This window comes from Bemisia tabaci, chromosome 4 (assembly GCF_918797505.1).
Source record: "Bemisia tabaci chromosome 4, PGI_BMITA_v3".
NCBI lineage: Eukaryota > Metazoa > Arthropoda > Insecta > Hemiptera > Aleyrodidae > Bemisia > Bemisia tabaci.
The window spans coordinates 2,545,316-2,569,734 of record NC_092796.1 but is presented as its reverse complement, the minus strand read 5'-3'; the positions used below and the strand labels follow the sequence as shown (position 1 = coordinate 2,569,734).

General features: G+C 38.2%; 1 protein-coding gene across 3 annotated transcripts in view; it reads right to left on the bottom strand.

The window, feature by feature from the left end:
- Positions 1-22,953, bottom strand: part of LOC109031275 (glycerophosphocholine phosphodiesterase GPCPD1) — a 28,787-nt gene extending 5,834 nt beyond the window's left edge. Inside the window, exons 1-14 of one of the 3 annotated variants that reach the window (XM_072299142.1) lie at positions 22,814-22,953; positions 13,725-14,081; positions 12,063-12,223; positions 11,575-11,735; positions 11,176-11,328; positions 10,543-10,653; positions 9,862-10,027; positions 8,324-8,465; positions 6,225-6,450; positions 5,320-5,475; positions 4,300-4,430; positions 2,922-3,057; positions 1,823-1,983; positions 1,241-1,382 (exon numbers count right to left, since the gene is read on the bottom strand). In XM_072299142.1, the coding sequence (XP_072155243.1) occupies positions 1,241-1,382; positions 1,823-1,983; positions 2,922-3,057; positions 4,300-4,430; positions 5,320-5,475; positions 6,225-6,450; positions 8,324-8,465; positions 9,862-10,027; positions 10,543-10,653; positions 11,176-11,328; positions 11,575-11,735; positions 12,063-12,223; positions 13,725-13,945 (2,067 nt within the window). In that variant the 5' untranslated portion in view covers positions 13,946-14,081; positions 22,814-22,953. Of the gene's footprint in view, positions 1-1,240; positions 1,383-1,822; positions 1,984-2,921; positions 3,058-4,299; positions 4,431-5,319; positions 5,476-6,224; positions 6,451-8,323; positions 8,466-9,861; positions 10,028-10,542; positions 10,654-11,175; positions 11,329-11,574; positions 11,736-12,062; positions 12,224-13,724; positions 14,082-15,512; positions 15,885-22,813 lie in introns of those variants that run through there. The other 2 variants (XM_072299143.1, XM_019042717.2) reach the window with 2 other exon arrangements.
- Between the last annotated feature and the right edge of the window lie 1,466 nt (positions 22,954-24,419).

Below are 24,419 nucleotides of genomic sequence, written 5' to 3'. Positions count from 1 at the left end.
TCTCTGGCAGAACAAATTTCATTAAAAAAAAAAAAAAAAAAAAAAAAAAAAAAAAAAAAAAACCTAAACTCTTGTAATTTAAACTTGTACCTGCCACATTCTACTTGTGTTATCATGGTAAATTTACTATGTTCACGTACATACTTCCTTGAATGATTGTCCTAGAGTTGTTCTAAATATGAAAATACACAAATTTGAGGAGAAATTAAACTGTTTTGGGCTTAATTTTCCTCTCTGATGAAGATGTAACCCATTACATTTATTCCAATTATTATTTATTTATGCCGGGCGTAGGTCATGCGCCACTGGAAGGAGTAACAAATTTCAGTGAAAAATTTTGGTGAACTTCATCTTTTATTGTTTTCTCTTGCAATCAGAGGAGCTGTGTGGCTATGAATTTATGGGTGTGAAGAAAATTATTCATAGAATGAAGTTGAATTAAATGCATCTGGAAAAAACTTCACTGATTGGTTTTACTTTTATAGTGGTAGAACTTGCTTAAAATAAGTTGGCAATTATTCTTGTTTCCATTTGCAAGTAACTACGCTGCTACAGTCCGATACCAATCAAGGATTGATAAAGGGCGCAGCAGTAATGCGCTGATATATAGAGAGGTCTACTGCCCTTGATAAAAGTAAAAAAAAACTGCCAACTTATATGACATAGATTCTTGATAAATTGGTTTTAAAGGGGACGGCAACCCTAAAATTGAGAATGAGATACATAGTATTAAAAATTGAAGCGGGAAGGAGTAAGAAGCAAAATGGCTCCGTCCCGAATGAAAAATTCGCAAAATCGGCAGAGATATGAAGGATGGTAAGTCTGACTAGTGACATTATGCGCTCCTGGTGCGCCTGCGGTTCACACGCACCCAACTCGGAATCTGGCGTGTTCACTGTCTGGCGCCGCGAAGTCGCCTTAATAGTCACACCTAAGCAAAGAAAAAAGAGTCGGCCAGGAACAAGCGAGGTCATGGAGAACTAATAACTTGTCGTGATCACGCGTCGGCCATTTGACAATAGAAACAGAATGTAGAGTGCAGACTGCGAAATGCAAGACGGAGCTCAAGATGCCACACGCTCATCTGTTTTTTTGCGATAACGGCTCAACGAATACAGATATTCCCAAATGGATTTCGAATCGTTCATTGCACACTTTTCTTCGTTGATTTAGCCAAACTTGCTTTTAAGGTTGCTGTCCCCTTTAAAACCACTCTAGAGATAAAGGATGGAAATTGTACCTTATGTAATATAGGGTCAGCTTTGATTGAGAACTGATCGCTGAGCTGTGCCGCAGCCTTGAGCAAAAGTTTCTTCTCAGACTCACTGCCTTCCATAAGGAATACACTCTCTCCTTCTTCTTTGTGGCACTCTCGATCAATACTAAAGAAAAATAAAAACATTAATTTAACAAGAAAGCAAATTAATCTCAATACCAACAGATTGCTAGAACAAGAACCGAATGTAATTAATGAAGAAATAATAGCCAATCAATAGCAAAAAAATGCTAAATTTAAAATTGCTTCCATTAAAATTGCTCATTTATAATTTTCTGGAACTGGAAGATCGAAAAAATTGTGAGAAAATTTTTCATTTTGTTTGGTCTTGTACCAGAGCTAAAGCAGAAAACGTGTAGGTATTCCATTATATATTTAACGAGAGCCCAGTAATGTAATAAGAGACATTTTCAAGGAATCAACTTTTTAGAAACTTGCATGGTTCCTTGATTGTTTTGGGTAAAAAATTGTTTTAAAAAAATAAATGAAAAATCGTCTAAACTGTACTAGATCAGATAAACTTGAAAAATGTTGTATTGAACTTACAGATCACAGATAATAGCATTGACTCCCAACTTTTTCTGATGCTTGACATTCACAGCATCGTTATTGTCATCACCCCAGGAGAAGAGAATCAAGCCCGCATTTTTGACAAATGCAACCCAATCATTGTTACGGAGGATTTCTTCAGCGTGAATGTTTATACCCTATTGATTTTCAAAAACAAAACAACGTTAGTACGATAAAATGGATGTGATAAATAGAGTACCTATATTTTAGTTTGTATAGTTGTTCAGTACATACAAGCCTTTGGCCCAAAACCTTACTGCAATTAGTCAACATTACGTGAAGCACCACTGGAATGAAAGAAACTTGAATTCCAAATGGCACACCTAGTTTTATTCCATTATTTCATTTTCCAATCCGTCTGCTAGCTTTCAAAAAGTAAATTATAAATAAAAAAAATTTAAAAAAAATTGAGAAATAGACTGAAAAATAAAATGAAATAAAATGGGTCCTTGCTTCTCCATATGCAAGAAAAAAAAACACCAAAAATATGGCCCAAACTGAATGTAACGAAGTGGTAAAATAGTGCTGGGTCCAAACTGTTTTGAGAGGAAAACAAGGCCAGAAAAGTTCAAAAATTTCAAAAGTTCAAAATGTTGAGTTCTAACGAGTATCAGTACAAGACTGAGAGGGGAGGGTGCTAAGCTCAGGTAGATGCATCGGAATATTCAGTTGAGGTTACGCCAAAAGTTCTATAACATTTTGGGTCTTTCGAGACCTCATCACTAGATCACACTCATCAGTGAGCCCAGCTAAGCATTCTGCTAAATCTAAGACAAACTTTTCTGGCCTTGTTTTCTCTGCAAAATAGTGTAGACCCAGCACTATTTTACCACTTTGTTTATTTATCCAGAGTCAAAAGAATTCTCTGACCTTCAATTCTTTCTCCTGACTTTCCTCGATTTTTAAGATTGATACGAACCCTGAGAAAAATCTGCGGTTTAAATAGATCTTTGTATATTACAAAGGATTCCATTTACAGCAGAAATGGCCAGCTATGTGTTAAAAACCATGAAGAGAGAAAATGATGTAGAGGAGGATATACATAAAAAAGAGAGCTATGAAATAAATTTCTCACCAAAAGACCAGAGTTGATAGCAAAATGGGCTCCAGTAGGTACGGTCTGACACCTAGGATCTGCATACATGGGATACTTTTCTGTTACACCTTGTGTTAGGAAAACTACAGCATACTTATTTTGTTTAAGCCTCAACCTAAAATTCAATTCACACGATATTTTTCGGGTTGCAATAAAAATGGATTCGCACAGTTTTTAAGAAAACAAACACTATCTGCATGGATCATGGGATCGTACACTACTTTATCATATAAGGTGCAGCAGGACAATCTTGGAAAATTAAAAAGATCCTTTGAAAATTTTGAGCAATATGTGCCAAATTTTTTATCATAGGGCTGTGCAGATATTTTTTTGATGTTGAATCGAACATTTTGAAAAAGTTTCAAATTCGAATCAAATATTTTTAGTTTTTACCTATTTTTGACCAAAACCAACTTCTGTATTGGTCGAAGTAAAAATCAAATAAAATTATTTTTTCTTTCTAACATTCAAATTTTGATTAAAGAAATTAATATAATAGAGAAAATGATCAAGGATAAATCAATTCATTTAATTATCAAATGGTTTTGCATAAATTTTGATTTGCTGGGGAAAGAAAAGAAGGGAGGGAAAATTGTTTCCTTTAATTAAGGACGAGCAATTGATTGAACTGTCGCGGAACTGTAAAACTGCTGCTTACTGTCCGAAAATCCATTTTATTCAGTTTTACTTCATATCAATGCTGATGTCGCAAGACAGTCAAGCAACATTGTAAAGACCGTAGTGCCGCGCAGGGCAGAGGAGGATAGGTTATGGAGGTTAGTAAATTCGCCCATTTGTGCCCCACATTCATGATGTAGTAGGTGGAACTCAAGAGGCGCGAATTTTGCATTGACCCGTATAGTGCGAGTGCCGTGGGGTGGATGAACCAATGAACCGTTGGCCTTGGTTTACCTAACCTCAAAAAGGGAAAGTCTGAACTGCGCGCCAGATCGAGTTCTTACTAGTACGTCATCAATACGGCCAAATGTACGGATATTCGGTCTTTATTTTAGATATTCAAAGTTTTGTCAATGTGGTTGAATAATTCGATTATTCGAGGTTTCTACGTTTGAGTTCGAGTCAAATATCAGAAAAATTATTCAAACTCGAATATTCGAGATTTTCGAATATTTGCACAGCCCTATTTTATAGCCAATGAAAAGGTAAGATAGGAGCAGAAGGAGACAAACTATGTTACTATCCGTTGCTTTAGAACTTTTTCATTATGTCAAGTTGCTCCTTGCTTATCAATAGGATGTGTCTCAAGGAACAATAATTTGCAGGGCTTTGCAGTGATACCCTGTGAAAATGCATCATTCTCTAATGAACTTCCAAATTTGAGTAAAAAAACACTTACATTGTGCATATGTCAGGATTGAAACAATGGAAAACAACAATTCTGGATCCACTGTGCTCCAAAACCACTTTCAAGATTTTATCTAGATAGATATTGACGTCAAATGGGTTATCAAGCTCAAATGTGCCATCCTGCAATCAGAGTGTCAAATTAAATAGCTATGTCTTGTAAATAGGTACATATAGAGAAAGATATAGAGGAAGGTATAGAGAGAGGTATAGTGCTGAGTCTGCACTATTCTGGAAAAAAATCCAAGTCGGAAGTTCTGAAAATAAGGATTTGAGTTACAGAAATGAATTTCAATAAGTATCAGCGCAAAATTGAGGGAAGAGAGCCCTCAGCCCAGACGATAGCTCTATTGAGGTCTTGCTGACAGACCAGCAACGTTTTCATTAAAAACTAACCTAACCTAACCATACCCAATCAAAGTTTAACTCAGCATTCCCATACAACAAGGACATCATTAAAAGGCTTTGTGAAATAATGAGGAACGTGGCACCGAAGTACATTGCTGCACCAGTTTCAGGACACAATATTTTCTGGATTTCCCTTACTTTGTCCAGAGTCTAAAAGTTCAACAACACAAGCAGATGATGCTGAAATCTCGACTTCTGTTCCATAGCTTGCATCAATAGCCACTTAAAAATGCCATTATCAGTATAAGAATGCTGAACTGTTCAAGAGGAGCCACCAAAAAGTTGTTGACGGATACATTAAAGGTAAAGTTAATTTCAAAACTTTTTCCCCTGATTTAAAAAAATAAAAAAATTAAAAAAAAAATAAATTAAATTAGGTAACTTTAATGCTTTAATTTGAATAGGTACTAGCATAAAATTGAAACATAATAGTGCTACAATACCTTTGTTTTTAATGTAAGCACAAACTAGAGATTTATGATAAAAAAGATCATCAATTGTTTTCAATAATGTAATAATTTAGCACTTGAGCATTTATTTTACGTTTGGTCATTATGTAGCTGACTGAAAAATTACTGAAGAGTTAGACAAAGCTTTTAGTAACCTTTAGTTGCATAGTCCATTTCAATTCAATGTTGAAGCCTATGTGTGGATCGATAACTTCCAAGACTTGTTTTAACGTAGGAAATGGCTGGTGTTCCTCTGCATCATCGCAGGCAAAGCGGTTTTCTTCCTTTTCATTTTCTTTCAGATGGTACACCTACAATAAAGAAAATACTTGCTATCACCGAATTTAAAAAATTAAAGTTTTAAAACATTCAGTAGCACACTTTATATTACAACTCTACTGCTCTAAATTTTTGAAAAAGATGAAGATTTTGAGGAGGAAGCATGTCTGTCACGAAAGATTGCCTGAAATTATGGACGCTGAGAATACGATCATGCACCATGGTTTACGCAAGCATACGCAAAGGCTAGTAAAGATCCTTTATCATTATAGTTATTCCATCGGATTCTTCCTGGAGGAAGACAGAGTAGTCATTCAGTAAACAGTTAACTGAGAAGGGTGGGGGATGAGATCAGAGTGTCATCTGCTTGATGATCTGTGGAACTGATTTAGTGGCTTGAATATACAAAAACACATTTTTAACACATAAAAAAGCCAGGGAAGAACATAAGCTGTACAAGACATCAAGGCATTGAAAATTTCAAATGGCACTGGTGTTTTTTTTTTGCTTTTTATTTACAAAGTGCCAAAATTGTTTTGAATCACAGACGGTTTTCACGTCAATCCAAGTCGACTCTTTCATTAAGTGTTGGTGCAGCCTTCCCATTTTCATCAGTTTTATCATTTTTTTTTTATGAAACTGTGGTAACCGGGTTAGAAATTTCATGCACCACTGATTTTGAGAAAGAAAGCGTATAGGCTTACCAGAGAAAAAGGCATAATATTTGAAAATGCAGTTTTAATTTTATAGGAAATCTGCATTAGCTAACAAAAGGCGATACCTTGAGCATTTGAAGTTGGTCGTATGATAGTTCTTTGACAGCCAACTGCAACATTTCTGTTTCACAACCTGATTTCTTCCTTTTCATTGAAATACAAACATGAAAATCATGATAGATGACCGGGACTAAGTCTTTTGAAAGTTGAACGTCAAATTCAACCATGTCTGCCCCGCCAGCTGCTGCAGCTTTTAAGGATGCTATTGTGTTTTCACGAACCTCAGCACAGCTGAAAAATCAAACACAGCAAGATAAAGAAAATGATAAACCAGAGATCTTTTTGACGCATAAAAAGGATGGACATAGACAAACTTGAGCTGATCGATGAAAACTTTGAAAGAAGAAGTCTGCATCATAAGTTGAGCTGATCGATGAAAACTTTGAAAGAAGAAGTCTGCATCATAAGTGTTACTCGTTTTTACATGTGAGAAATCTGAATCCTCCTTAGAGATTACTTGTCACTTGCAATATCTGCATGACAGTATGTGAGTTTAGTTTTTGCATTGAATGTGCCTCTTGAAATACATTTTTGCCAAGTTCTGATCTTAACTAAACAGATGGAGGGTTTTTTTTTCCCTGAATCTCTTCTTTTAAAAGAACGTGACATATTTTGGACAGTCAAGGCTCTATTTGCTATTACGATCATAATTATGTTATGTGATTATACTAACAAGGGGAGCTTCCCAAGTGTAACCGGAATTTCGAGTTGAAATTTCGCATGAAGATACTAGAGATGATTTTAGGGATGCCGTATTTTTTCGTTTTTTCGAATGGGGTCGGGAAAGCCCTCAAAAAAAGGGCTAAAGATGCGGAAAAACCGCGTGCGCTAGCGGCACAAGGTTAACATAGGTGATAGAGGCTCTTCTTCCTTATCAGTACCGCATGGCCAAACGGTAGCGCATTCGTCTCGCAGGCGGGAGGTCCTAGGATCGGATCCTGGTTATAGCCCGTAATTTTCTTTTACTTTATGCTTGTTTATTTTTCACTTACTTTATTTTGCACCATTCTCTCCGCAAACCGACTTACAAGGTAGAACACGTCGTGACTGAAGAGATTTTACATATGCTGATAAAAACTCGAAGTTTCTCTTGGATTGAAACGTTATATATAATTGAATAAACAAATAAAGTCGAATCTGTATCTGACTGATACTTCAGAAATTCAGCTTGGCAACGAAATTTGGTGAGTTTTAGGGTGTTTTGTTTATTCAATTATATATAACGTTTCAATCCACGAGAAACTTCGAGTTTTTATCAGCATATGTAAAAAATCTTCAGTCACGACGTGTTCTATCTCGTAAGTCGGTTTGCGGAGAGAATGGTGCAAAATAAAGTAAGTGAAAAATAAACAAGCATAAAGTAAAAGAAAATTACGGGCTATAACCAGGATCCGATCCTGGGACCTCCCGCCTGCGAGGCGAGCGCGCTACCGTTTGGCCATGTGGTACTGATAAGGACGAAGTGCCTCTATCACCTATGTTTACCCTGTGCCGCTAGCGCACGCGGTTTTTCCGCATCTTTAGCCCTTTTTTTGAGGGCTTTCCCGACCCCATTCGAAAAAACGAAAAAATACGGCATCCCTAAAATCATCTCTAGTATCTTCATGCGAAATTTCAACTCGAAATTCCGGTTACACTTGGGAAGCTCCCCTTGTAAGAAACCTTATGATTTTTGAAAATTTGTTGATGATGATGAACCGTGAAAAAGCACTTTGATTGCTGATTATTTTCTATTTTATTTGAATTAAAAATTAAGTAATGCGATAGGTACAAGACTCATAAAAGAACAGCAAAATATTAATATTCAATTATTTTAACCTAAAAAATTAGATTTAGTTGTCAATCATAGAGAGTTACTGATGGAATCTCGATTATCTGACCATATAAAATAACACTGACTCGTAACAGTATAACCACCCAAACACATATCTCCATTTCAGTTCAGTGTGATGCGATGACTAGCATCAGTTAAAAAATAAAATTCGATAATTATCTGACAAATTCTGGGCGAGCATGTATGAAATGTGTTCATACATCAATGGGTTCAGAGATGCTTTTGATAGAGACCAAACCATAGAGGTAAAAATAAATTAACTGAACTTACTGTTTCGTCTCTACTTTAAAAGATGAGCCAGCTCCACGGTGACCAACATTCAGGCCACTCCAGGATGCTTTCCATTGCTTTGAAAAACAAACGTTCATATCACAACTGTAGTCTTTGATTGGATGGACAAGAAGATAATACACTAAAAACAAAATAAAAAAATTTATTTCAGAAATGGTATTTCATTAATTCTTTCATTCACGCTAATTTTCCACAAGCTTGCATGGTGAAATTTTGTGGCCAATTTGGATAATTTATCATGGCAAAACTCACAATAAAGACAAGACGTACAATATTTTGATTCTAAGGAGGAGAACCTAAGTGGACACAGCCAGGGAGAAAGCAATCATCAATATAACAAAATTAATTTCATTTGAAGCTACTAAACACTGATTTGCATCCAAAGTTCCTTTCATTAAAAGATTAAGAGCAAAAGGGAAAATTTGTCACTCGATCAAGGAACAATGACAGGAACCAAATCACTAATTTTGTAGAGGATTTTATTCAATTATTATGTAGTTTTGAATTTTGAATTAAATATAAGTTGGAGAATATTTTGGGATTGAGATCATTGAACTCCGTCCATACTTGTGGATTTTACAAGGATGGGGGTGGAATTAATCATTAAACATACTAGCAACTTTGGCACAAAATGCAACATTCGTCAATGAATCCAAGCCTCACCACTGGCCAATCAGGGGCGTTGAGCAGTCTGGAGTGCAGTCGTGACTAGTCCTAAGTATATTTAAGCACAGGTGAAAGGACCGACAAAATTCACTTCCTGTGTATGTTCTGTCGATGAAATATGTATATTACCATTAATGTATGTGATCTGATATTCTATCAATTAACTAGTTATGTATAGAATAACAAACGGCTCACAGGAAGAGTGTATAATGCTCATCAACGCGAACCAGCATCTAGGGAATGCGAGCGCAGGAGTGGAGGAGCCGGCAAGAAGTTAAGTGACTGAAGAATACCACTTGATAAAATTGTGGAAGGTGAGCACAGCGGTGAAAGTTCACACTGAACGACAATTCTCACTATCAATCTAGGTGGCTATGTGTTAGCTGATTACCTGAGCAGATGCTCACATTTCACAGTCTCCTGCCATCCATTTGAATTCATTTCTTCACAATGGAAGTAGGAAGTGTTAGTGTAGTCATGTGATGGGCCAAAAAGCTCAGAGAGAGTTAAGTTTTATCAACATTTAGAACTTGCCCCAAAAAAAGAAATTAGTTTTACGATGAGTGCAGAAAAATATCACAGTCTTGTTGACTCTATTGGAAGAGAATATTCTTGGCAGAGAGCGCCTTCCGAATCGCGATGGGCTGCATAGCATCGCCGGTTTCCTTGTTACACTTAAATTTATATGTACCATTAAAAGCTTTCACTGAGGCCGCCTATTATTCAATATATTAACTAGCTAATGTACACGTTAGCTGAATTACGCACTTTAACTGTGAAATGTACATAAAAAGAACCGAGAGTAGTGAGATGAGAGACACTTCCAAAAAGTTATTAATGAAGTATCATACCAGAGATTTGCCCAATGGGATGCTGTCTAACGCTGGTAATAGGAACAATTGCTTGGCCTTCACTATTTTTGAGAATACTTGGCAAGATGTAACTAAATCCTATGTGATCTGGAGGGTCATTTTCAGCGATCTTTGATCCATATACGTAAAAATCCATTAAATAAGCCTGATGAAAAAATTAATGAAGATTAGCACACATATACTTAATATTCACTAACTTTCAAGGTACCTTAAAACAATACCACTAAATAATGTAAGAGGAGGGAGGAACCGCCAATGTTAAACAAATTTCCGTAGCACAAAGGAAAAAGAAATTTCTTTGGCTTGGCACTTAAGAAAGTGACAAGCCAATAGATAGTGAATAGATAGTGATAATGAAGATTTAACCATTATTCCATTGTATTACTGCTTTTAATCCGTTCTATATTATTGAAAAAGTACTGCTGTCATTCAGATGGATGCATTCCTAGGTGTTATTAAATAAACACGGCGCGAGAATGAGCAGTGACGTAAATTATTAGGTAGAAATTCACCCAAATGAGAACGACATCTTGCTACATAAAGAAAATGTTGGATGAAACTTATATTGGCTGATAAGTTAAAGGCAGCATACAAAAAAGGATGACTCGGACTTTTTTTTTGCTTAACTTATGAATTTGATGGTGAGACAGGAGTATTTACCGTGGTTTCAGGTTGAAGAGTCTGTATTTGGAAAATAAGATAATCATTTTCATCATATAGATGGCCAAACTGTCCCTGAGTTTTGAAAAGTCGTTCTTCTTCATTTAAAACCTGTAGAAATTAAAAGAAACAAAAATTAGCAAGGTTCACAAATTCTTTGAATTACACTTGTGGGGGGGGGGGGGGGGGGGGGGTATGGGCGGAAACTGAAAAGCCTCCGTCTATCAGCTGTACCTGAGCTATTTATTGCCTACGACTACTTCATAATGAGAGCTGACCACTTCTGAGCCTCTCTTCACAAGATATGATGATTGATTCACTAATTTCAGAATGTTTTAAAGTTTTGAGAGGTCAAAAGATTTGTGCAAATTTATGGCCAAAGATTATGAGGAACAACCATTTTTATAAGTGCTACTCAATAAAAGGAGCCCTTTTCAAAATAAAATACAGTCCATGAAAAAACCATGAGCACCAAAACATGTCTTTAACCAGCAGAAATTTCGATCACAAAACATGGTTGAAAAAGAAAAGTTGCAGCTCATCAAAGCCTATTCTAACAATCAATGTGGAAAATTGCTTAATGTCTAAATGAGTTATTGTTCTTTTCAATTGGAAAGAACTACAAGAACTTACAGCAACTTCTGTGATGGGCCAATTAGTTGTTTTATCATTTAAATCCATTGTTTCAATGCTGAGTCCTTCATCCTGGCATGACTCTGATTGGCTGTTATCCAAATCCACACTGCCTCCGCGATTTAAGTTCACAGGAGTTACTTTCACATGGATCTGTAAAAAATCAAAGCATTAATATTATTCACAATGGAAACCAATAAATTCGAATCAGAGGAATCAAAATCCATCCTGAAGAAGGGAACAGGCGCCCTGCAAACTCTTGGAATTTCTTAGTGTCTATTATATGAGTTTGTTTTTATAATTTTGATTCTACACATTTTATGTTGTTTTTGCAGCAACAAATTTTAATATAAGAAAATCAACATCACTCATCATCATAGCGGAATTATTGGAGCTTACTTTTCTATTCTGCAACTTTTTTTTCCAGAGATGAATTGGGTTGTTGTACAACTTGAATTGAACTACTGTTTCACTGGTTAGCCATCCTTTTTCTAGTACCATTTGGCCATCATATGAGCCAAAAATTTCAGATTCTACATTTTCGTTCATGTTTGTTTCACCTATGTGACAAAATAAAAATACAGATTAATCATTGGCAACTCTACAGACAAAATAAAAATCACTCAACGCAAATCTGCAAGATAACTGAAAATCATCTCAATGGAATTCTATAAAATTGAAGTTTAGATATGAATGACAAGAAACGCTTGCAGCAAACGTTTTAAACAAAGAAACTTCATAATTTGAATAAACTTGTACTTAGTGGCATGAGTATTACATTAACTAACTACGGAATAGTGCAACAATAAGTGACATATGTAGAGAGGGGGTTGCATTTCTTCAATAAATGAGTTTGTACTGTAGTGTTTAAGTATGAAGGTACTTACTGGAAGCAGAAATTTTTCGCGGACAAATATCTGCCTCCCACTTTCGCACAATGAGCTTCCTTGAGGTATGTCTCAAATTGTCAGGCTCCACCAAGATGCATGAGAAAAACCGATAGTATACTTCTGTTAGAGGAATTGTGCCAATACCAGACCAAATATTCCTAACATCAAAAGAATGAATTGATTCAAATAAATGAAAGACATTGATGATAGGGGAAAACCATATTACAGGCCTCAAGAACACTTTGCTGCACAACTATGGGATGATGACTGTTTTAGAACAGGTGAATGTCAGAATGTATCGATGTATTAAATAAAAGTATTCATTGTTAAACTTTTACTCCCTAAATTTGTCTGATTTATAAAATGAGTCTTTCAAAATCTCTCGGGCAAAATTAAATGTAATTTTACAGGAAAAGAAGGACAGAGAATTCGTATGATCTTAGCACAGCCAAGAAGTCATTCCATCTTATTAGAAGCAGTCATGAAAATGAGACTTTCAATGGGTAAATATAGACAAATATCGTACCATGCGTATTCTTCCCATCCTTCTTTCTTATCTCAAGATGACTATCATCTGAAACCAACTAACTCAAACTAAGAGGACACTGAATCAAATCTTGAGCCTCTTGGTTGTAAGGCTGGCGAATACTGGCGATACTAATACTACATCAGACAAGGTTGGCGTTACTGAATGGTCAAAATTAGTAATTTCTAGCTGAATTTCAGCTTTAAGAAATACTGAGAGATAATAACTTAGAAGATAGTTTTAAGCTGATTTTTGCACCTCTGTGCCAGAAAAATGTTATCAACAAATTTCATGAAGAATACTTAAAGCAAACTCTTTGCCTGAAATATATGTAACTACAGGTACATCACAAAAAGCAATATGTATCAAATTCTGTTCAAGTAGTGGCATTGACGGTGGTTTTTTTGGTTTGGAATTTTTTGAGCACGGGGACCTCTACTGCAAATATTGTGAGTGAATAAACTTAGCCACAACATTTAAAGATTATTAGTTTACTTCTAAGTATGACTCTAAGCTGCATGCACAGATTGCTGAGCAATCTTGACATGTCTGAGGTGCTGATTGTAGAAAGGGCACTTCTTGGTTGCAGCAATTTAATTTGACAGAGGGAAGGAATATGTGACTTTTCTGGAATTCATTGATCGGAAGATACTTGGTGAAATCTTAAAGAATACCAGCAAAAGTTTCGATAAAATATATTCATTCACTTTCCTTATTAATGATGAATGAAACATCGGCAAATTTTGAGACAATGTGCTGCTGTGCTAAGCAAGAATGCCGTAAATCCATCAAGATTTTCCCTCATATTTTGGAACTTAACACTTTATGAAATAAAAACCGTTTTACCCATGCACCTCAAATTTTCAGTTTAAGTTTTTGATAGTATTTGCAAAAGAATTCTGTAAAAATATTGTCCCAAGGTACACGAATTTGTCTGCTATGAAACATTTTTTCCAAAAAAATGTAAAGTGGCGTTTACGGCGTTTTTGCGTTGCATAGCAGTGTGACTGAGAAGTGCCCTTTCTGCACCTACTGCTCCAATTAAAAATTGAATCAGATTCTAGAGACCCACTCTTGGAGGAATAAATAAAATTAAACTAACTGTTGATTAATCTTGTATAAACCTAACTTACTCATTAGATTTCTCCTGCGTTAAAACCAAGGCGTCATCAATTTTCCAACTGCCAAGCTGTTCACAATCTCCGATGACACACATCGTTTCTCCTGGTGGAATATCAGCCTGCACTCTGAACTTCCAGTTGCGAATCTCAGTCCTCGTGTTAGTATTCTGAATGACTGGAGCAGACTCAAAACATTTCAGATGTTGCTTGAAAAATGGAAAATTATCCGTCATTTTGGCTTTCTATTTACAAACAGCTTAATAACAGGAGAGTTGTGAGAAATGAAATAATTGGGCCACTGTACAGAATATCACTCCATAATCAACTGGCATAGGATGCTGTTAGGATGATAAATAGTTTTTTACGGACCTGAAACAAAAGAAAAAAAATCTATAGGTCAGTGTTTAATCAACTACAATATGAAAATAATTTATTTCACTGGTCACCAAATGATGACAGCAAAGCCATTAAAAAATAAATTCAATGAAGTAATTCAACATTTAAATGAATTCATCGACGGCGTAAGTCTGAAATCACATATCTTGTTTGCGGTGTCTGAAAATCTCCGCCTCTATGTTATTTTTTTAAAGGAGAATGAATAGACATCATTCCTTGAAGTTTTTGCAGAATTTTCTTCGCACAGAGAAGAAAAATCACGGCAGTTTTAAAGAATTGCCGTAGAGTAGTTTTCTGTTTAAAAGTAAAGTAGGTATGACAGGAAGTCTGTGATGTCGCAAACTTAGTTATGTGATTGCCGACTTACACTGTCGACATGCAGTTTCCCAACTAGCTGCAGGCATGTGCCTGTTTTGGAAAGTGTAAACTTCCAAGGGATCTTCAGTAAAAACGAACCCTAAAGGCACTCTTTTGCATCAGGCAGGCACCTTCGCTGTTTGTTCACTAGAAAGAGGTGGAAACTTCGGATATGTTTAAGTATACGGCCTCGGTTTGAATGAAGATATTGAGATTAAGGATATTTTAGGACAGCTAGAAAACTGACTTAAAGGGCTTTTCTTTTATGCGGATTGCAGTGGAACGCGATGAACATCGGTATTTTTATATTCCGTTCCTCAGCCGTGATCCAGGCGTTCCAAGTGGATCAGGGTGGAACGCTGGATCGCTTTTCCGAGGCGGGGCGAGCTCGCGATCCAATGTGATCCTAACCTAATTCAAGGAACTTGCCGTCCCCAACAAATAAAACCGTGTTCCAAGTTTGGATTTTTTTATCACTTGGAACACTTTGGATCGCTCAGGATTCTGATCCAGTGCGTTCCACTACGATCCACCCTGTTCCGCAATAAAAAAAAAAAGCCCTTTAAGAAACTACCAAATTTTATTGTTAAAGTTTTCATTGGCAAACTGTCCTCAGGTTTACAACTGACGAGTCGTGATTATTCCTGATGATGCATTGATACAGAGGTGCAGAATACTTTTTAAAGGATATCATTTGGAAATATGGTTGCAATAATCTCACAGCATGGGGTTGCATGGAAAATCCTCATTTTCATCTTCTAAAACAGCAAAATCTCACCCTACGTAAGGACACATCTTCAAAAGACTTCAATACAATTTGCAGGTCAACAGTGAACAAATGAATGTCGTTCTTATGACCTAAAACGACGCTTGCGACAGTAAAGCGAAAATTCATTCTTACGGAAATGCATTATCAAACATGTTTCCGATGAAAATCAAGTTAGAGTAGGTCATGTGTGGGTATTGCTGATAACAGTTACTCTTGACAATGCGATTGGGAGTGCAAGTTGCATGATAAATGTGAGATGAAAGGTTAAATTACTATACCATCGTGAAGAATTATTCTGAAAACAAAAAATGAGACGAAGATTCACTCAACACCCTAAATCTTCCATGCTAGACGTAAATTCCACTGATTTCATTCACTCACACGACTGACTGCGTCTGCGGCAGACTTTGTTTACAACTGGACTGGCATGGAGAGACAACAGAGAGGGTAGTGGCAAGTTGAAATGCACACGTCTACGTCACAGCGAGCGAGCGTCGGATCTAACGAAGACTGTTGCGAATTTGGACCAAGTTCAGCGGGAAGTAGCATCTGCGCCGTGCCCTATTCTCGATCTCATTGGCTGACATTATTGACATTCATATTTTTGCGTCAGGGGCAAGTCTCAAAATGGTTGTCGGACTAGATCCTACTGATAAGTCGATTCGTCCGAAACTTCAATCAAAAACGGATTCCGGCCCGGCACAGCGCGGCGCGGCGCGGCATTCACTGAAATTATCACGCGACCTGATCGTAATATTCACACGCTGCATGAGTAATAAGGGGGTCAACTTCCCCCCTCTCCCTTGCATTTCTGTTGGATCATTTGCTGCCGCGGACGGGAAGGAAATGATGAATGGGTGAAATTCCACAGAATTGCGATCGCACCATGGAGTTATGTAATGCCATAACGCACCGACTCGAAAGTGCACTCTTTCGGCAATGATGCTCTGCATCGGCTGTTAACTTTTAAAGTTCATATGTTTTGCTGTTTTGTAAAATACTCCAAAACCACTGTACTAGGCATGAGCGAGAGTAGCGGAACCTAGGAGAGGGGGGGGGGGGGGGTCCCTCTTCCTCCCCCAGAAATATACTCGCCACTCCCAAGGGTATATTTCTTCCAATGTAAATTGTATTCCGATCTATTTTTCGACAAGAAGAGCTCAAAATTGCACCTGAAACGAATCCGATATCAAACTTTTCTCGCGGAGATCTCTGAACTCCAATGTGGAGCTAGGAAAATTCCCCAAACTCCCCTTTGAAGATGTGTGAGACCTCTTGATAGGATGTCTTTTAGTAATAGCCCCCCCCCCCCACCCCCAGCCACGTTGATAAGGTGCGCCCCCCCTCCGCAAAAAGTTCCTAGTTCCGCTATTGTATACTAGGATGCGCAAAAAATGTTCGTATGACTCGAATCCTGATTGATATTCAGAACGCGGCTAACGGGAAGGTGCCCCCCCCCCCCCCCCCCGGTATTGCAAATAGGGACTCAGAGTTTACTTTTTTCGCTGATCAAGAGTGTTGTGGGCGAAAAAAAATTTTGAATCTCATCTTCTCAATTCAGCCCACTCGTCAGACACTCGACAAATATGGGGTGATCAGCAGATAGGATAAAAAGCCAACGAGTAAAAGAGTGAGCGAAGAATGATCGCTCTTTAATCCCCTCGTTAGTTCCTAATTCCCCACCTCCCACTTTTCGCGCCCCTCACTTCTTCCGATGAGGACTCCTCGAAAGTTCCTTCATTTGAAAACTATCACGCGTCTACCGCCTGCTAGTCTCTCGTGGTTCACCAGTAAAAGCCCCTTAAGTGATAATAGAGTAAAAACATGTTGCATGCCATGCAGGCAATGTATACTGGAAGATGGAGTGATTATTTTTTTCTAACCCGTTCAGAACAGCTCTTATCTATCCGACACTGGGTGAAGAAACAAACAGGGGTGGGGGGTGGGGAGGGAAAAATGGAAGTTTTTGAAGATTTTAATTTGGGTGATTTTGCTCCTAAGGATCCGTCATGACGAAATTGCCCTGTCCGCGGATTGGTGTTGCACAGTCGCAAACTGGACGATGTTCTTGCCTGTTTCATGAACTGGGCAGCCATCTCTTGGAATGGCCGATCTAAAGTCTGAAAATTACGCCAGCGAACCGCCGATCGTTAATTTCAGCTTCAGTCCATACCTCAAGGGATGAATGTTCGCCTTTAACTGATTTCCAACGAATATTTTTATAGTTTCCCTGGTAAAAATTGGCAGTAGAATCTGTGTTCCAAAATACCATAGACCTACGGCCGGCTGTAAAATTTCCAATAGCTTCTATAGCCGGATACACAATTTCTTATAGCCTTTTATAGCCAATGGCAACTAAGCAACAGCCAGGCGATAAAGTGTGTACTAAATGTTACCAATTACGGATTACGGACTTAGTGAGTATTTGGACTACCGCTCTCTTTTTGGGCCGTAGTATCTTGATTTATTTTGCGAGGAAAGCTCCGTACTTTTGATTTGATGGATGCCTGCCATTCCTAATATATTAGAGCGCCTTCAGTTTCGTTTGATACTGTGCAGTGTGCAATACCTCTGGTGTGAAATAGTTGCTTCAAGCGCCGTGACACGCTGCGGTGCGGAAAGCGGGCAGCCAGCTGCGCGAAACGCGCATTGGCGCCTACAAACCTAACAGGGATACCACACGCGTTGCGCAATGCGTGAAGTATCCCTGTTAGGTTTGTAGGCGCCAGTGCGTCGCCGCTCCGCTTTGTGTTAGGCTCTAACATTTAATCTGGCGGAGTCAGCGTTTTTCAACTCATGATTCTGAAATGTTTGCACGCTCTGTATGGATTATTCTCATTTTAATTGATTAAAAAAATATGTATTAAAGGAAAATATAACGTGTGTTTTGTAAATATTAAGGTGGTTCCGTATCAAACTTAATGATTTCCAAAGCACACGAATTTCTACACAATTTCTTATAGCCTTTCATAGCAGATGGCGACAAGGTGTATAATCCGGCGATAGGAACTATAGCCCGCCTTCATAATTTTTTATCGCTTCGTATAGCCCGGCTCTATGATTTTTTCCGCTTTCTACAGCCAGCTATATGATTTTCTATCGCCTCCTTTAGCCGGCTATAAGAATTCTTATAGTATTTTGAAACGCAGCTCCTATAGCCAATTTTTACCAGGGTTTTTCGTTTACAATAATCAACCATAAAACTATTAATATAGAAATTTACAGGTTACGATAATCAAGTGTACAATAAACTGTTTTCGATTTATTTTAGGAGTTTTTAATCAATTTTCTAGTTTTTTTCACCCAGTATTCGAGTAAACCAAACAAATCAATAGGTAGAAATTCGTTTTACCAAGCGAGAGATGAATAAAGCAAACAGAAAAAATATACTTTTCGGCGAGAACATCCCATCAAATTTTGTTCAGGATTATTTCAGAAGTTGGGAATCAGAAAATCCATTAAACCCTACTATTTGTTGACCAATTAGTGCGCGACACTTTTTTTTTTTTTTTTTTTTTTTTTTTTTTTTTTTTTTTCTAACATGAGAACAATAGAATACCTAGTTTTTCTACATGGGCTCTCTGTTATTCGGGGGATACAGCAAATGACAACTCATATGCATTTCTGAAGAGGCGAGGGATGCGAAAGTGCCTTCAATTTTGAACATGCAACACGCACGACTGTGGAGCACGAATAGTTGCATCAAGGCGCTGCAGTGAACTTAGTCTAGAACTCCGAACATACATACATACATTCGAATGTTGCCATGTTATTCTTAATAAATCATTCGTTTTGGAGGAAACTCATGAGTGTTTTCCGTAAAATTTTCAGATACCTAGATCAAATTGTGAGCTTAATTATTTGATAAATTGGAAGAAAAATATATATTTCCAGCAGGTTCCCCAGAAAATTCGTATTTCATCAAAGAAGGCAACGTCCGAAGGTTCGTATGGCGTTTTGACGTAGGCTTGACAATAAACTGCCTTGCTAAGGAAGAGCACGCAGTGTCGATGAAGAACAGACTTTCAGAGAAAATTGACTTTACTCACAGCCCGATTGGATGGCCCGTGCATGACCGATCCCATGTTCATCTCCTTTTGAGACACAATTACATATCATTGATATTATTCCTTCCGAACGCGTAGCGTAATATTTAGTAAAAACATAACGACTTATAAAAGGCTATTTTCCTGCTACATAATATGGTAGAGTAGTATATAATATTCCTTTTTTCTACGTGTAGGTAAACCTCGACAGGCCGTCTCACTGGAGCAGAGAAAAAAGGTCAAATGGATCAATGGATCAAATTAATCGAGGGGCTTGGAGGATGGGCGCTTAAGTGCAGTTTTTGAACAAAATTGAGATATTGATTATTTTAGGTACAACTATTCTTAGTGCATATTCTGCAAAAAATTCGCTGCCAAATTACAATATTTAAGCATCATAAAGTCAGTTTGAACGTCCTTTCCGCCATAAGGATCCATGTAATTCCGAAACTTTAAACACGTACACCTCGAAATATCAAAAGGGGCACTCATGCGCCTTGTCCTCCAAGGCCCTCAGTTACGCTCGTCCCAAAATCGAAGTGTTTCAACGAAATGGGCATTGCCGGATACAGAAAATTTGCAACGTTATTTTTCTCCATTTTTACCCATGAAAATGTATCGATTCTTGGAGGGGCCAGGGGTTCCGACAAGAATCGATTATTTAACATAGGTTTAAATGATGGGAATCCGGTGTTGCCAAATTGCTGGATCCGCCTCTGGAAATGGGGTATTTTCGTAATGGGAGATAGGAGCTGAGAGCGAAACATGCCGAAAATCTTCCAGCAGATGAACCCACCGGCCGAATTTGAAAGTTAAATCACCTTCCGTGAAGAGTGACAACACAACGAAGCTCCATTGAAGCGAGAAAGCGTTGGCAAGGCTTGGCTTGATCACTTCAGGGAGCTGGGAGATGAGTGGGTTTTGACAGTGATTTGAAAATGAGTATGTGTGGTGTCAAGTTTGCAGGGCCAAGGTCCGCACGCCGATTGCATACGGGGAAAATCCAGTATGAACTTGGAGATGCCAACACCAGTAGATTTATCTTGCTCCATGGATTTTAGTTTACCTCTCGCACAGTGTTCGAAACTCACAGGCGCCAACGCCCCAAATGCGCCTAAAAAATCGACCATGGCGCTTAAAAAATGAAGGCTCTGCGCCAACGTGGCCCATAATAATTGCCATAAAAATAGGGGAAATAAAAAAAAAATGGTTGGAACCAGAATCATGTCAAGATGGTCAATTTTATCGCGGGCGTAATTTTTTCTATACGTTTGTGAAAGTCTTTTACGAGATATTTTGTCAATACAGAAAATGAAGGTTCGCGTTGAACTTGCATGGAAGAAAAAAGGTTTCAAAAATGGACTAGGAATGAGTGCACGAGTTTTAGGACCATGTATAAGCGTAGCTGAGGGAAAAACCAGGGATTCCCGGGGACAAGCCCCTTAGCTCCCCCCCCCCTCCCCCCGCCATGGAATTTGTGACCATCTGCACCTGCTCAATACCGTGCACTTCTTCTGTCCCCCCTTTCTACCCAAAATAAGTCTTTAATACCCTAAGGTAAAGGAAAGAGAATAATCAAAAAGTCTATCATTTATAATGGAAGACTGGAAAAAGCAGTCTGAAAGGGTGGGAGTGGGAGTAAAGGTCAAGAAACCGTTTTAATTTAAGATGTGGGGCATACGCAAACGGAAAAAAATAAAGGAAGTGAGAAAAAATCGGAGTCAAAACCACTACCAGTACTAGACCACTGGCATTAGCTGCCGCGCCGCGCTAAGTAAAAACACCGTATGAGCCTCCGGACGATGCCAAATTTCCTCCAATGAAATAAATATTTGAGGAAAGTCATACAAGTTTTTCTTTCACATTTCAGGCAGGTACCTTAGGTCAAAATGTAAATACGATTCCCTGAAAATGTGGAAGGAAAATACAAAGGCAAAACAAAAAAAAATCCTAGAAAATTAGTGTTTTATTAAAAAAAACTTTAGCAGCATCCAAATGCTCATACGGCATTTTTCCGTTACTCGGGGGTAAATACAAATCACTCTCTCCTCTGATACCCTAAAAAATCAATATTTCGAACCCTTGACCAATTCAAGTCTGAGAGTGAGATATAAGCACTCGAAGAAATCGTCAAAAACTTCCATGTATCCTTAATTTTACCGAGGCATTTCATAAATTAATCACTGGATAAGGCCATCTCACAAATTCATCGCTAGGTATCAAGATTGGAAGATCAAAGTTTCCAGTGGAAGTTAAGCGTCTGGGACGGATGTGGGAATTCCGGGGATAGAATGTTCCTGGTTTCATACCGAGATGCACTGTTTTGATATGTGACTACTGTCCAGTGGCGTGGCGTGCTTTGCAATGTATCGATTGATCTGCCATTTAAATCTATGTAAAAGATCGATAAACTGAGTGTTCGCAACGAACCCCTTAATAGTCGATTCTTTACCCCAGCTTCAAATGGGGAAATCTTAATCGATCATTCATGCCCCGTCACTTTTACTGTCCACAAGCACGCTGATAGAAAAGATAGTTTAATGTTGACCGATGGATTTTGCATAAAGTGAATGAAGTTTGTCCAGAGATCAGACTCTATCTCCAGAATTTTTTCCGCACACCAGAACCACTCTCTAAATCTTGCTTTAGGAAAGTAAAAATCTAGGCACTGGGGAAGAGAAACGATCCCGCTTCGATCTGTCGTTTTGATCATCTTTTCTGAGATCATCAGATTAATCATCTCATCACAATTTCTAAGATTCTGTTACAACTGAATGTTTTTCTGTGTTGATTCTGTCGATATTTGACAACCTTACTAAGAATGGAGGACTTGTTCTCCTAGGCTTTCACGTCCATTTTCTCAAAATTAATTTTTGGACTTACTGGTAGTCGTTATACAGCTTAATCGAACGGACCTCGTTGAGCAGAAAGGAACCAAGCCACATCAGATATTGCCAAATTTAGCTGGGCACTCAATTTTTTAGAAGGGCACACATTTTTTGTACAGATTCCTTAGAAAATTTTAAGGAATTTGCTTCATACTATGCAGAAAATTCACTGAAATTTGCACAAAAACCCGCACAACCGTTTTCGTGTAAAAAATTAAAATTGCCGAATGAAATCTGGCAAGGGCTGATGTCGTTTGGTTCCTTTCTGCTAAACGCGGTCCAAATAAAAGCACGGCGCACAGTGGATCGAGTTAATTAGAGAGGTCGGACATTAAATTTTTTACTAAAACTGCAAATTTTGATATTTATTTCGTCACATTTTAAATTTTGAGGGGTGGCTCTGGAAGAGAATTTGACGAGGAAACCAATGAAACCACTTTTAGAACCTCGACGTTTTCTGTAAACGGAGTTATGAGCCTTTAAAGTTTCCAAATTTTGTCCGAACTCTCCTTTTGACTCGATCCACCATGCGGCGGCCGCACGAGACGAGCGAAATAAAATTGCGAAGCAAACGGTGGGAAACACGGCTGTAGGGGAAGCGGGGCAAGAGGCTAGGGGAAGGAACAAAACCTTGGCACAACTTACGAGAATCTGCGGGGGGTTGCGGGCCCGGGGTGGACGCGGGGCGGGGGGCGAACACGCGACCACGAGCACGAACACGAGGCGAAAAATGAAAAATTCGCGGGCGACGCGAGGCGACGGACAGTGGCTGCCCGACGCGATGGCTGTGACGTACTGCCGACGGGCTCCGGGAAACAATAAGCGCTTGACGTTGCCAGAGACGGCAGAGGTCGTCCCAGCGCCCGACGCCAACGGACGTCGCGCCGCGTCACGTCATGTGAGCGGCGCTTCGCGTCGCGCCGATCCGAACGGCCCCGCGGATTTCGTTTTCACGGACGGGCGTCCTTGGGCCCCGGGCGAGTGTAGACCTTGGGAGGTTGGCAACAAAGATCAGGTTTAGAGCTAGTTCAATAACAACCTCAAACATTTTTTTTAAAAAAAAAAATGGTCTTCCATGCAAATTTTGAATGAAATTCAGTAGATTTTGAGATATAGCCGAACATAGATTTGGACGTATTTCTGCCAAACGGAACTATGTGCATTATGGCGTGAGCCCTGTTATGCACATATTCATATGGGTCTCAGGGCTCATGTCCTAATGTACATAGTTTCGTTTGATAGAAATACGTCCATTTGTGAGACGCCGGACGGACGTGCACACATTTTTTCAAGTATGGTTATTTTGACTCCATGGACCTTAAAACGTGTAGAAATTATGAAATTTCAACTTTTTTTGGGGGGGGGGGGGTAGGATGACAATACTTTCTCTATCCGCAAGGGAAGCGAGAAAGTAAAAATTGCTCACAATTTTTTAGTATTATTATTTTTTTAAAAAAAAAATTCATTTTATCAAAAATTCATTTTAAAATTTCATTTTATCATTTTAATCATGGACTTTTTAAGACCATCCTAAGTTTAGCTCTGGAATATCTTTCCAATATTTTCAAAATTTCGTCGCCCCTCTGACATGATTCTAGCTCGTGGGCTACCCGTGTTGCATACGTGGAAAAATGAAGGCACACCAGCCACTCAGCTGAACTCATACAACGACGCTCATCAAATTGAACCGTGAGCATAGCGTTCTTTTGGCTCATAGGGCATCTCCTCATCAAGTGGAGCTCTCGCTATAAGATCATACGGTCACATAACTCACATAATGTAAAATTTTATGAAATCTCATAAAATGAAACCACGCGACAACCTTTCATGAAATTACCTGAAAATGTTTAGACAAAATTCGAGAAATTACGAACTGGAAGTTTTTTTTGTAAATTTAAAACTGAACAAAGTTCTAGTCTTCACATATTTTATTTTGATTCAAATCAGAGAGAATGTGATATTGTTTCCACCAAGATAAAATTATTGTAAAACAATTACGATTTACAGCACGGAATGGAACAAAACGAAAGTGATAAATAGTAAAACTCAATTTTGAAACTTCAGAGGGAGGGAAAATTACAATGAATCGAACTCCTGAGTTCCTGCTCAAAACTATCGTTGATCGTTGGTTTGGAGGTTGTATTTTTAGCCTCTGAAAATTTTATTAAATTCTATGAAACTTTCCCTCCTTAAAGAAGTTTTACCTCGTGAAAATTCCTTTGTGCATCTCTCTTAGAGCGTATAAGTCAAA